Consider the following 15,362-nt stretch of genomic DNA (forward strand, 5'->3'; position numbering starts at 1 on the left):
GAAAAGACAGACCACGTTTTCGAATTATATAAATTCAAAACAATAAATGGAAAGGTAGTTCAGTTCATCTTAAATTTCTGTTGTAATATTGATGCTTTTTTTCAATATTAGTTCCAAAACATTCAATTTTTCGATCAGCTCGCGTTCTGTTTCTTCTCTCCACCGATGTACACAACCGGTCAAAAACTTTTGCTCATCCCATAATTCATTCATTAAATTTCAAAACATAACTCGATCACTGTATATGAGCGCATCTTCAAATTTTGTTGGTGAGAAGTTAAAGCTTGCAAGTATCGTCTGATTTATTTATTATACATCAGCTTTGAGTTATGTCTTTGGCGTTTATGATTGTAGTTTAGTCCCAGTTAGCCCTTCAAGAAGCAATTAAGTGCTGTGATTTATACTTTCTGAACCAAGACATATTTTTGTAAAGTTCTTGTACTCGCAAATTCAGACTTGTAAGGTTCCAAATGGGTAAGACCAAGGAACTATCAGTCATAGTATAAGCAAAAATAACCGTACGAATGCCGTGGATTTAAAATACTTCGAAGGAACGTGGACTGGTAGACACCAGGAGCTTTGATGACAGAAATTGTTCATAGTGGCTTCGAAAAACCACAACTACTGAAGTTAAACGTATCGTATTGATCAGTAAACATGATCTACGAGTCACTAGCTCAGGAATAGTAGCTCAGATCAATGAACCTTTCAGTACTTCTACAGCAAAAAGGTTATTGAGAGAACCTACCCTTTTTGGAAGGGTGGCAAAGAAGAAACTTCTTAAAAGGCATTAAAATAAAATTGAGAGGTTACAGCGGACTAAAGAACATTGTAACATTTCTGCATGACAACTATCCCAAGCATTTCTTGAAGCTGTGCAAAGAGTATTTGAAAGAATAGGAAAGGAAGAACGTACTGAAGATAATGATTCGGCCCTCACAGTCGCCTGATTTTAACCCGATTGAATTGTTGTGGGATAAATTGGATAGGAAAGTCAAAAAGAATTGTCTCAAAATCGATCGTATTGTTTTTATTTGTTGTGTACCACGCAAACTATAGGGTGGGTAAAAACTTTTGACCGGTAGTGTAGATCTCAATCTTTACACGAACTTTGTGTAAGTATTTGGTATATATGACAGATTTTCTCATAGTATTTCGTAAAAAATGGAAATAACTTGAATTTCATAGAAAAAATTCCATAACAAGATAGGACCTTTGGAATACAATTATGTCGAAAATTTTGTTTCCATTTAATGTTGAAAAGTAAGTAGGTTTAAATATTGACGGAAAAAAACATTTCCTGCTTAAAGAAATATGTTGTTACTGACAAATATCGCTATACCTATTGGGATTTGTCGGGAAAATTATGGTTTTCAATTATAATCAAACAAAAAGCAAATCCCTGAATAATTTCGGTTTTTGAGTGCGATCAGCAATCCAAAAATGATTAAGATTTGTACATAGATTGGTTATTTCTGAAATACCATGAAATCATAATTGTTTTCATAACAAGAAGAAGAAAGAAAAACTGAAAAAACTTTTTATTCATTTATCTCAAACATTCAAGAAAACTAATGATTTTATTAATACTTTCACACTATTTCTCTTGAAAAATATGATGTTTTCTTTCTTCTTCTTTCTTACAGCTGTTCATACATACATACGAGGTGTGATCAAAGAATTATTTTATTGAAAACAAAATCTAAATTCATTATTAAGTATCACTGTCGTTTTCTCAATACTAAAAATGATGTAACAACGCCTATTTTCTAACAAATTATTTCTTCTACTTAAACTGGTGACTTAAACGTATATTTTAAGTCATAACAGATAAAAAGCCCAATCTTCCAGGTCTCCTTTTTGGCGTATCGTTTCGTTTCTAGTATCGGTTTTTGATTTCAAAACACCATCCGAATATTTATGGTTCTTTATTGACTCATTTCATTTTTTAAATACCTTATACCACTTGTAATTTTTTTTCTTTTGTCACCTTTCTCCACATTAGAAGAACAATAATTACAACAACGGTTATAATAGCAAATTAACAAGCTTTAACGGTTTTCAATTGATCTGTATTTTTTAATCACACCTCGTATATGCATTTTCATTTCATTAAACATTATGTTTTCTTTGTTTCTAATTTTGTGCGATGACCGTTATCATTTGTGCCAGGCAAGTTGGCAGTAACGAAATCTGGCGAATGGAAAGAGACACTTTTCAAAACGTAGCTTTGACACTGCGCAGCTTGCGCTTAGACGGCAATCGACTGCGCGCCGTACCTACCGAAGCACTAGCCCTTCTTGCGCACCTAGAGGTCCTGTGAGTATCTTCTCAGGACCTTAGCATGGTAGATGTTTTGATGTCTAGTGTATCTGTTTTATCATCATTATAGTTGAAGTAGCGCTTTCGAAATTTTATATGATTTGTGTCGCGGGACTATAATTTATTTTTCGAAAATCCATCAATATTATAAAAGAAGGATAGTAGGAAATGAAAAATTTAATAACCATAAGCGATGATGTGTCACAGAAAAAATTTAATGAAGCATATATTAACAATAAATGTTTTTGATTAGAAACTTTCAACTTTGAGTACAAATTTTTTTATGCCGGGTATAATTTTTTTACAAATATTACAAGTAAAAAAAGTTACGTCAAAAACAAGGTAATGTCATTTTCATTTGTTTTTTTTATAAATAATTCATGATTTTGGTTATGGTTTTGTGTTCAATTGAATAACATATTGTCACTTTCCTATTGTATACCTAATCACATATTGATAGATTTTTAAATAATTTATTATCTGACTTATTAATATGACATATTAATATACACAATACGTCTAATTTGCTTACTATTTTTCTAATTAGTCGTACGTTTATCACTTATTCACTCAAGCTTTTAAGAGAAACGATAAATTGGTGTTAGGAAGAAATCAATTTTAAATTGACAAATTGGAAAATACTCGAATATAAAGACAAACTACATTATCAACGGATTCTCACAATGTTCTACGCGTTCAAACGATTTTTTAAAATCAATGAAAGCTCTAAAATCTTAAATATGTACACGGGCGGTTGTAAATTCCTTCAGATAGTATGTAGATGACTTCTTGGTGTGGTAAATTCGGCCAGAGAAGTTTGAAATGCAATACATGGAAACTCCGACAGATGTTAAGGTGCCATTTTAAAACATAACCTAACTTAACATAACCCAAAGGTGTTAGGAACATTAACAAAGGATACTATTTTAGAAGAAGGTTATCTAATGTGTAAAAATATAATTTAGGGATATTTATAATTAAATTATTGTATTCCAACGCAAGTACTGATTCAGATCAGAAGAAAGATGTAATTTTATAAATTACGAAAAAGCAACACCATAAACTCGTTCAAATACTGATACTTGACATAGACCAGAAAGAAATACGATGTATTTAAAACTTGTTTTAAAATTCACATGGTGTTAGGTAGGGAATTGGGGAGTGGACCCCACTCCTGCTTAACCTTTATTCGAAAAGCTTCTTTCAAGAAGCCTTCAATGTCCAATAATTGGTTTGAAAGTAAATGGCACATGGATTAACAATATACGATATGCAGATGACACAGTTCTGATAGCAGGTAACTTGAATGACCATAAAAGGCTCCTGGAATACAAAGTCGACTTATTTGAGTCAATATCAACAACAAAAAGACAAAATTCCATCCGCAAATTAGATGAGTTTCTTATTATAGTTAAGAAGGATAACAAAGTTTAATTATATGGAAACTTATGTGAAGACTGGTAATCAGACGTAGAGATTAAGTGCCGGAAATAAAAAGCAAGGAGGTCATTCTTGATAATCAAAAACGTGTTTACGAACTCCGATTTTACGAACTTTGGTCCGTGCATCTGTAGATCGACCGAAAAAAATTCTGAGGATAATAGGAAGATAACGTGAAACGCTGAGCACGATAACAGGAAAACAGCATACCTGGGACATGTGATACGGAACGAGAGGTACCATTAGGTTCAACTCTTGATAGAAGGAAAGATAGAGAGAAGCAGGGATTTGGGAAAAAAGAGGATTTCGTGGTTCCATAATATCAAAACTTGAACAAGGATTAGAACCATAGGAGAATTAATTCATACCACCAGAGACAGGATAAAATGGTCAGAAGAATAGATAGCAGAAGTAGAAGAAGAAGAAGTGAAAATCTTTGTTCCTTTTGTATTTCCGGATACGTAACTGCCTCCTATACTCATGTACCTTTGACACCGAATTTACCAGTGAATTTGGAACAAATGAAATCTTAGATCAGGTATTTAATTTAGCCGAATTTAGCGGGAATTGTCTGGGACACTCTATTTGTCGATATTTTTGCAAAATATTCTGTTTCCTAGGAATATTCCATTTTGAAAAGTTTGTTAATGTTGTAATATCACCAATTTGTCAATTCAAAGTTGGGTTAAGGTCGTAGGACAATAATTCATAGGTTTAGAAGAAGTATTGCATAACCCACTCGTAGAATGTTTGCGTATGTAACAAATTTAACTTACAAATAATGAAATCAATATATTTACATACATAACTTTGGTTTAAAAAGTTTCCAACTTAACCTGAAGATGATAGAACGTATCGCGTTGAGGAATTATCACCAAAATAAATGAGGAATTTTTCTAAACATTGAATCAGTTGAGCATTGAGCTGGTAACGGATATTTGTTTATGATGATCAAAAGCCAATTCTAAGGGACACTTTCCAGACTTAATGACTTGGTTTAAGCAAAATTGGTAGGTACTATCTCTAGAGAAAGTGTATAGAGATGAAAGAAGACTATGTAGAAAAATAAAAATGATTATAACCAAAAAACATTTTTTAGTGTCTAAAAAACTGAAAACCCGGAGAACCGCGGCTCCAGGTGGGATTAACAATGAACAAATGAAGACTTCGAAACATTAGCTTGTGTATTTACAAAATAAATAAATGGTAAAAATATACCTGAAGACTGCAAAACACCTAACATAACATCTATACGTAAAAAGGTCAACAATTATCGGTAACCAGTGCAATAAGCCATGAGGGATTTGATAGAGAAGTACCCTAATTACGAGAAAGAAGAAAAGAGTGAGTTTAGAGCTGGAAGATCCTGTACAGGCTACGTGTTCTCTTTAAAGCAATTGGTAGAGAAGAAAACATAGAGAAATAGACCAGTACAAACAATGTTCATAGATTTACAATAAGCATATCAATATCAAAATTATGGGGAGCTCTTCAGAATACCAAGTCAATACAAAGTAAAAATCGGTCAACAAAAGCCTGAGGCATGGGTGCTGCATCACTCCAACACTTTTCAATATATGTTTCAAAAGCTTTGATAACTTGGAAATCGATATTCAAAGAAATGGGGTTCCAAATCGACGATGAAACCTGGTGTATAACCTCCAATTTGCATTTAATCATGTACTATGTATAAACGACAGAGATAACACGCAAACTAAAGGAAGAATACGGGAGATAGGGACTGCAGATGAACCAAGAAAAGACACACATTTCTATAGGAGAGGAGACACCACTAGAAAACAATGAATTTATAGCGAGATATGAGAACTAAAAATATCTAGGAGTAAAATGTAGAATGAACAAACCATTAACAACAACTAAATGGAAGACTGTGGAATATTTAAATAGGAAAAAAATAGAATGAGCCTGAAATAAACAATTATAGAACATAAAGAGGAAAAGCAGAAAAACTGCAGCGAGAGACAAGAGTGGCAATTAGGCATCGGACTATATCGTAGGAATTTAAATTTTGCCACAATCCCACTACGAAAACGCTCGTAATCTATCTTCGTTCCAATTCCCAATAACTCTTGTTCTTGGTTAAGTCGGAAACATTTCAGACAATGAAATTCCTAAATTGAAATTACTAGAATTTGAAAATAAACTAATAAAATCGGATTAAATACATAAATTCAAATAAAGAGATCAATTATTTTGTAGTATGTATGCATTATATGGACCAAAATTTATCAAATTAAGCTTTTTATAAACAATCGATTCATTCCAAGGTTAAAACTAAGTATAACTGTTTACTCAAACAAAGTGTAGCGCAACAGTTGGGAAATTTTATTAATCTAACTTCACTACTCTAATTACTAACTAATTTCGCATCATATCACAGACAACAAATTACTAACACACTATTTTGTACATTACATTATTTCTCACAGTACACATTTTACAATTGGCATTGAAATATTGTTATCGAAATTATTATTTGGAAAAATTCATCTAATTCGATCGCAAAATTATTATTGGAACAACTTATATTCTAAAAGACGTTAAATTATGTGTGCTGATTTTGTTAATGAATGTGCTTTTAATGATAAAACAACAATATAATAGAATAAAATACGTTTTTGTATGTTTTCAAACTTTAAAAATAGAACTAACGATTTGATATTCTGCAATTTATGTACAACTTTACATTCCCGGTAGAAAAAATCTTCACAATGATAGTTTTTCTATTTAACAATGACCCCATATTCTGTACACGTTATTATATGAAATTTCCGGATAAGAAAATACTAATTGCTGGGTCTGTACAGTTTTAAAAATGAAATTAATTTATGCGAAGTAATAGAATCATAATAAACACTTGTTTTTCTATTTATCGAGTTCTAAAATGTTGGTAATGAGTAATTCCAAAAAAAAAATATCATGTTTCCGAGATAATCTAACCTAAATTAAAGTAAACCTAACCTAATCGAAGCTAAAGTGAACATAACCTAACTTAACCTAACCTAACCAGAATATTTATTTATTCCTGGAAATGATGTACATCAAGATAATATTCTCAATTCGAATGTTGATAAAAAAGACAATTATTTTTGTTTTTTTTCTGCATAACTTTTTTTCTTTAGCCAAGTTCTTTTTTCTTAAAAATTATTTCCCTAAAATGAAATTATAAATTCAGTTTAAAAATCAATTATCAATCATAACAAATCTAAATATTGGTAAAAGTATTAACTTTTGATATCTGAGACCTCGATAAATGGATTCTATTACTTCGAAAACGCTAAGATAAAGTGTTATCTTGTCCTATATCTGAAATATACGCCTAATTGGATGGATAGCAAACTGAAAATGATATTTATCACTAAAAGCACATCATTATCAATTATATATACGTTTCTGTTTCAAAATCTCCAATTTTTTGTTCTTAATTCAAATTATTCCTTCGATTTTGCTACAGTACGTAAATGAATTGTTTTTTATTAAAAATTCATAATTTGATATAAGAAATACAGGGTGGGCCAGAAAGCTTTGCGTATTTAAAAAAATAATAAAAAATCTTAATTTTATTTGAAATATACATCTGGGAAATTAATTCCTTAAAAAGAACATCATCCAGGTGTGCACCATCGCACTGCATTCTTCGAATTTAGTTCTCAAATTGGTCAAAACTCGCTGGCACATTGCGCGGGGAATAGCTGCTATTTCTTCTCGGATGTTGGTACCTATTTCAACTGATTAAACGTGGCTGGGTTATTGCAGTAGACACTACTCTTAGGTATCCCCACATAAAAAATCCGGTGGTGCTAGGTCCGGACTTCTAGGCGGTCATGCAATGTCACCTCGGCGAGATATCAGTTTCCCAGCAAACATCTGGTGTACGACCGCCAAAGAGGTATTCGAAGTATGACATGTCGCGCCATCTGATTGAAACCATATCGTACGATTATAGGCTTCAAATTGTTGATTGAAAGAAAAAATCCCTCAACAGGGCTATGTATCGTTCAGAATTTATAGTGACAGATATGAGAAATAGAGTCCGATAAATCCGTGCGCTAATATGGCCGATTACTTTCAGCAAATGCAGAGGCTTTTGATGTTTTTGGGTTCTTTGCAGCCCAGTAACGGCAATTATGTCTATTGACATGCCCATTTAAGTGAAAATGCGACGCAAAGATGTTCTGGATACCACAAGTTCGATTGATCGCTTGCGAGTCGGTAGACCAGGATAACCGTGAAATGAAGCTTTAGCTGACTTCTGTTATTGTTGATCTTGGGCGTCTCGTAGCTTTCTGATCGAAAGTCGAACCAGTAGCTTCGAACCTTCTGACCCATGATTGAATCACACCTTCCCTTGGACACTGATTTATGTCATGTAACCCAAACTCCGGAGAAGTGATCCATCGCGTCTAAATTTCCGAGAAACGAGCTACTCATCCTCACCACCTGCGCAGCTTCCTCTCATAATGTTCAAACGCAAGAGAGTTTGTAAAATACGCTTTTTTTGGTCCACCCGTTATTATCCAAATACGAAACATTGAATCTCGAAATAAAATTTTCTTGACAAGTTTATGATTTATTCGTTTTTCAGAAACATCGGCAACAACTTTATAACAACTTTAACTTCCGACGCATTTCCTCTGATGGATAATTTGGTTGTGCTGTAAGTATATCTATTGAATAACTTTCTTAAATACAGTGATTTTAATTTCTAAGGATCGATACTCTCTCCAAAGATTTTCTGTGCAAATATTGAATTTTAGAACAATAAATATTTAGTGCAACTTTCTTGCACCAAAAAAACTGGATTGCCTGTTTTATAAAAGAAGTAAAAAATTGAATCTAACTTATTGTAAATCACAAAAAAAACTATTACAGCTTCATTTATATGAGGTTCAGCTCTTAATCTTCTTCTTCAAGTACCATACACTTTTCAGCGTGTAGGTCTAAAACTTGTAATCTACCATCTGAAGGCACCCTCCTCCTGCACGACGAAAAATTGTTGCTGCACCCTGAATGCCACACCAGTCTCTGTTTATACCCTGGTCCTCTCCTTCCATCGATCTTTTCCGTCAGTATGAGCTTGAAAGTTGAATATCCGGTCCACGCAGGAGGTGTCCCAAATAAGATACTTTTCGTTGTTCAGTTCTTAATAATATATCATAATTAATCTTTTTCATCAGCCGTTTTACATTTCCCCTGGACATAGGCCGCTCCAAATGTTTTCATGATTATTCTGTCTTGGTCGTCGGAATCCAATGTCGATCTGCTAGTCTCCGTACCCAGAGTCTTCTCACTTTTATTCTAGTCTATCTTGGTCGCCATGCTGAGATCTTTATATTTCTTTCTCTTTTCTTGTCTTCCAATATGACCAATTATAACTCTCTCCATCACATTATTTGTTGTTTTTAATCAAATTTCTTTTTTTGGTGAGGTAAGATTCTGTCCTTTAAGATATGACCAAGCTTTCGAAATGCTGCCCAAAGTAAACCATTTCTTCTGACAATTTCGGCGGTCCGGATTTCTTTGGACAATTGTAGATTGTTTTGCTCAACTCCCTTTCGACATCAAGAAATCATCATTCTATATAACTTTCATAAAATTAGCCGTTTTCGATGAAAATTCTAATATTTTGACTTTGACCTTGGATAACTTTTGTACTACATATTGGAACATGTATTGGTGTATCCAAGTTCGCTACGAAAACTCGTCCCTGTTGGATATTCTGTTGTTTTCCCACTATTATAATATATTAATTTGACCGGAAAACGCAATGAGAAAATCTCTGATGTCATAAATTCAAGTGTACTAAACAAATTCTGAAGGACGTTTACCTAACCACTAGCAAGTACGATACACCAGATGTTTGAAGCAGTGAACGTATAAATAAGAGATAACGGTATCTCATTATGACGTACATATTTGGTTGCGGATTACTATAATACTATTTGAACTCTGAACGATATGTTGAACTTGATTACATGCCAAATATGAATCGATATTCAAGGAGACCATTAAAATCATAACAAACTGATTAAATGAAGAATGAAACGTTTAAAAGCGGCGTCATCGTGTCTGTTATTTATCATAACAATTAATATTGAATTGATTGTATTCAATATACGGTGTGTAACGAAAAAAGTACAACTCTAGTAGATCAATAAATTTAGAACCTTGTAGAATTTGAATATACAATGAATCTGTGAAGCGATAACTACCACATACAGATTTCGTTTACTTATTTCTTGGTACTTAAACCCGATTTTTCGTACACCCTATAAGAGGGTTGATAACAAAAAAAAATCATACAAAATATTCGAAATTATTCAAACATTAAACTGACCAGACTGTTACCAGGGTTGCTACTTAAGTTTTAAGATATGGCAACACTGAAGTGAATACGTCAAATCTGACGATGACGTCATAAAGTTTAATATTTTTATTGGTGAACGTACCTACAACGTGTTGTCATACAAGTGCTATTTAAGTTGTTTACAGATACTTGAAAAATTCATTTTTGTCATAAAATGGAACGTTTAAACTTTTGATTATGAAGTACCATCTCGGGCTATCGTGTTTCGTTGGTTTTCCGAATTCAATCGTGGTTGCAATTCGCTACGAGATGAATTTCGAGGAAGGTCGTCGATTTGTTCGAGTTGGATACCGCATAGTTCGACAACCAGTGGCGATTTGTGCACAGAAATGCTGAACAAATTCAATCGCAGTGCTTCAAAAGATCGCGACAGGTGTCGAATCATGGATATATGCATATGAACACGATAATAAAGAACAAACAACGGTATGGGTCTTTCAAGACGGGACTTAAATTGTTGGCGCACGAAGCACTTCGAAGCAAATGGTTGAATTTTGTTTGCAAATGACTGGACTTGACGCCACCGTTCCATTAGAACAACAAAGAACGGTATATTCTAAATGGTACACCAATATTCGTTTGCCAGAAGTGTTCGAAAAAAGCAGGGAACCAATTGCAGAAGACGAATCATTTCCACATCGACAACTCGAGCTCTTATATATTAGTTTTTGAACAGTCAAAACATCGAATTTATGGGTCATCCGCCGTGTGGCATTCAATGATTTCCTGTTATTCCCGCAGATGAAAATAAACTGCGTTGTTAACGTTTTTCTACATCGGAAGTAGCGGTTGATGCATTCAAATCACTTGTTTTGGAGGTACCCCAATCGGAATGTATAAAATGCTTTGACAAATTGGTTCAAAAGCATGCAAAAGGATATTAATCTTACTGGAGAATATTTTGAAAAACAATAAAGCCCTATCAAATTACAAATATTTGTTTTTCTTTATTTAAAGGTCTCAAAATTAAAATTAACAACTCTCGTATTGAAGTTTTATTTGTGAAAAGAAAATATTTTCAAAAAGATACTTTGGAAGAAATAAAATTTGAGGTAGATAACTTGATATCCTTTAATACGAAGAAATAGAAATAGTCGATATGGAAACAAATTTGGGTTTTTTGTGAAGAATTAAAGTACATGCTTGGATAGAGAAAGAGAAGCTTTATTGTCAAAAAATTGTTACAATTTGTACACAAAAGTTTGTAGGAGAAGGAGAAGAAACATCTGAAGTAGAGCTTCTTAGAATTTTAGAAGATTGGAATTCACGTTTTTTTTTATTAATTTGCATCGTTTCTTCGGTGAACTAACTTTTTTTTCTTGATATCCTTTCAAGAAAATCCGTTTTGTGTCTAATTAAAAGGCCTGTAGTATTATTATTAGTGATGGAGAGTAATAGTGAAGAAAGTTTTAACTGCACACCAGAAGATGTTGAATCGGCAACTGCAGTGACTATAAATCTTCTCCCTAGGAAATTCAGGGAACAGTATTTGAAGGAATATAATTCTTTTATGGAGTGGCGAACTAAAAAGTCACAGAAAGAGTGTTACTAACTTACTTTGAAACTAAATCCAAAATGTGGAAGTCTTCAACAGTTTATTCCACTTATTAATAACTTAAAGGCGGCCTAATCGTAAATAACGACGTAGACATCAGTAAATACTCGAAACTCATTGCATATTTGTTGCATAAATAACTATTCAAATATTCTTTAGTTTTTTTCATATATATGTATAGATTGAGTCGTTGGATTTAACATGATGCAACTCTTACAAATTTTATTATCTGATCTAATTCTTCTGGACTTTTTCTTTAGGGGTTTGGAGTAATATTTCATTATGGTAATATGACAATTTTCCGTATGACACGGTTTCCTATAAAGATTTTTTATTCGAAAACAAAATTCTAACGTAAAAAATACAGTTCGAAGCAATAAAAACTAACTGTTTTTGTAAGACGACGAAATTTCATAAGATATCTTGAATCGTCGCATATTTTAGAGAAGCAGCCAGCATTTGCACAATATTTACCAACGGACTGGTTTAAGAACCAGTCTGAGCAGTATAAAGTATGTGTATCTGACCCTTCGATTAACTATTTTCCCGTAACTCGATCTACCCACTTAATATTTTTAAAAAGAAATGCTTCTGTTTTATTAATAACAAATATTGGTTCATACACTTGAATTATATTGTGAAAAGTGCAAAAGGTTTTCAAAATTAAAGTTCTTAACCAACACACTCATATAGGTAAGTCTTCTTTTTTAATATTATAATGTATAATTAATATTGTTTAATTAATTTTGATGAAGTTTTCGAGAAGTTTTGATAAACTACAATTTTAAGTGATAATACATCGTAATCAAAAAAATATACTAGAAACTAATCTATAAAAAAATTTATAGTGATGGCAGCCCCGTGTTTCAATGTAAATCTCATACATATATAAAAAATAATCACAATACTAAATAATATTTACAAATGAATAACATATTTCAAAATTATCTACAAACATACAGGGTGTTTCTTAGAAGCGGACCCCAATCAAACTATATTTTATTATATTTTCTTATATGTATGTAGTCGAATCTTTGAACTCGATTTTATTCTTTTTTAAAACGTCAGATTATTTCAAATTTTTGCACATTTGTTAAGTACCGATGAAAATACAATTATTTAATAAATTCATACAATTATCTTTCACAAGTTCACCAGGATATAGATCGATTTTTTACCCAATGTAAACGCTCAGATGAATTAAAAATTTTGCGTGTGAATTTCATCAATTCGTCCATTATCCTTGCTGGGATAACCAGGAGAAAATATGACGGATTCTTTGGACTAGTTTTCAATCCACTCGATGATAATTGCCGATGATAATACACCAATTTAAAAACTCAGTCTTATAGACCTTATAGAGATCATCACTGATAACTATTTTCGTTCAGCAGACTAAGATTGTCTATCATGAGATCTAAAATTATTCGATTGGAAATTGTCTGATTTTAGTATCAACAGTCCACAAGATGCAAGGTTGATTATTTTGTCATTTATTTAGGTTATTGGCGTTTTACTTTTGTGTAAACTTATGTAGTAACACCTAGCCGCGAACTTTAACACGAAAAATTTGGTAGTGGCGTCCCATAATTCCATGAAATATTGAAGAGAATGGTTAGAATGCGAAAAAATGTGATTCAACAAATAAATTATGGTGAATAATACTAAAAACTTGCAATTAATGGGGAAAAAACTAAAAAGTAATAAATAATTCTTATAATAAGAATAAAATTAATTACAAGGTAATTGATATGACTGTTTTAAAAAGGTACGACACTTTTCTTTCAAAACTAATTTTCCATTTTAGAAAAATGATTAATATGAAGTAATTGATTCCTAAAACATTCGAAAAATCAGTATAAAACTATGTTTTCAATGTTTATATTAATGAAAAATAATAAATTTAAATTATGAATTCTATCAAAATATATTTTAGTGATAGGAAGGATGGAAGAAATTGATGAACCTGTATACGGAGTAATAAAATTAGGTTTTGATTATTTATTTTTTCATAATAAGTAAAACAAAATTTTTCTCAACGTAGTTTTCTTTTCTTTCTCTGTATATAGATTAGGAGGTTATATTTTTTGTAAGTTTTTATCGGGGTCATTTTTGTCATAAATTTTTTTCTGCAACTGTACTACAAACAGTTTTTGATATATGATCGAGAGCTAAGAGAAATTGGGACAACCGGTACATAATTATAGAAAATTTAACAAGTCAACGATATAACACTTTGTTTTTTAGAAAAAATGAGTGTTATATTTCCAAGTTAAAAGGAAATATCACACCAACACGTTGAGGAAAGTATATTTTTAAAATTTTAATTTAATTCAGTTTTTTTGGATATTTACAGTTAAGGAATTAACAGATTTTTATCATTTTATATTTTACAATACTGGATAAACATGTAGGCAACCAAATTTACATTAGTAAATATTCGTAACGGTAATCGATTTTTGACATTAATAATCAACGGTCCCCTCCGTGCTAAAGAGAGGTAGGGAATTTTTTTTGAAACTGCAACCCAATTAGTTTCTGAGTGCGATATCAGTTGTTGTTTTTTCGTATTTTCTCGACTTCATTAGAAATTAATAAACGACATAATATTAAATTTGATACTTTTGATGAGATTTTGAATAAATAGGAAACGTTGGATAATCGAATTAAAATCTAAATGTGGACGCTGTCAAAAATGATGGGAATATTGTTTAATTTCAAATTTTTCACCAAGACACAAGAAGAGCGCGAGTGGCCACAAGCGCTGGCCATTGTAACAGGTGAGTCATTCATCAATATATAATTTTTTCAAATCGATATATAATCAAAATTTGATTATTTTAAACGGACACTTTCGAAGACGTTTTAAAAATCATTTTATCACATAATAATTCTTCATATCAACGTCAGCGGGTTTTCATCAGCTCTGATCTATGTGTAATGATGGAAATGATTATAAAGTGACAACTTGGTTAAATTGGGCCTATTGAGGCCAAGGTAACTCTACTGGTTGTCAGCGATATGATTCTTTTTAGTTTTCCTCCAATCTCATTGCTACTATTCATAAAGAAACTCAGATAAATGAACAGTTCTACCACTTGAAGATTATATAGAGCGTGTCTCATAAATAATATCGATTTCCAATGCTCACTTTGTTTATTAAATAATCATAGAAAAAGAAAGCGAAGTATAGCCCATACAAAATCATACATCATACAAAATCATACAAAAAGACAACCTTAATGATACAAATATTTTGTAATCAAACTTGCAGCAAGCTTGTGACATTATGTCATATTTCCACTTGCAGATATGCTTTTTTGAAATGCCCAAGAGCGGTATCTGCAGTAGGAGGTAAAGACAGTGCTTTCAAGCAGTTATTTTTACCAGTTGCTTGTATAAATGAGTTATATCTTAATATATTTGGATCAGCATTTAATATATGATTGGACTTGTTGCATTTATTTTTGAAAACTATGGCAGCCTTCTGTAAGTACAGACGTTTCTCGAAATTTTTTGCTAAATTTTTTTTGCCACGTTGTGAAAAAGTGACTAATACGTCAGCACAATATTCATATGAATCAAATCAATATTTCTGACAATATTCGAAAGATTGCTTTAAACTTTTGTACATTCATCGCAATTCATACTATTTAT

The 15,362-nt window shown here is 32.0% G+C and overlaps 1 protein-coding gene across 1 annotated transcript in view; it reads left to right on the forward strand.

Annotated features, from left to right (window-relative positions):
• LOC130449772 (follicle-stimulating hormone receptor) overlaps window positions 1–15,362 on the forward strand; it is an 88,110-nt gene that overhangs the window by 43,369 nt on the left and 29,379 nt on the right. Inside the window, exon 3 of the mRNA XM_056787770.1 lies at window positions 8,369–8,440. Within this exon, the coding sequence (XP_056643748.1) occupies window positions 8,369–8,440 (72 nt within the window). The remainder of the gene's footprint in view (window positions 1–8,368; window positions 8,441–15,362) is intronic.

The sequence above is a fragment of the Diorhabda sublineata genome, chromosome 10 (assembly GCF_026230105.1).
Source record: "Diorhabda sublineata isolate icDioSubl1.1 chromosome 10, icDioSubl1.1, whole genome shotgun sequence".
Classification (NCBI taxonomy): Eukaryota; Metazoa; Arthropoda; class Insecta; order Coleoptera; family Chrysomelidae; genus Diorhabda; species Diorhabda sublineata.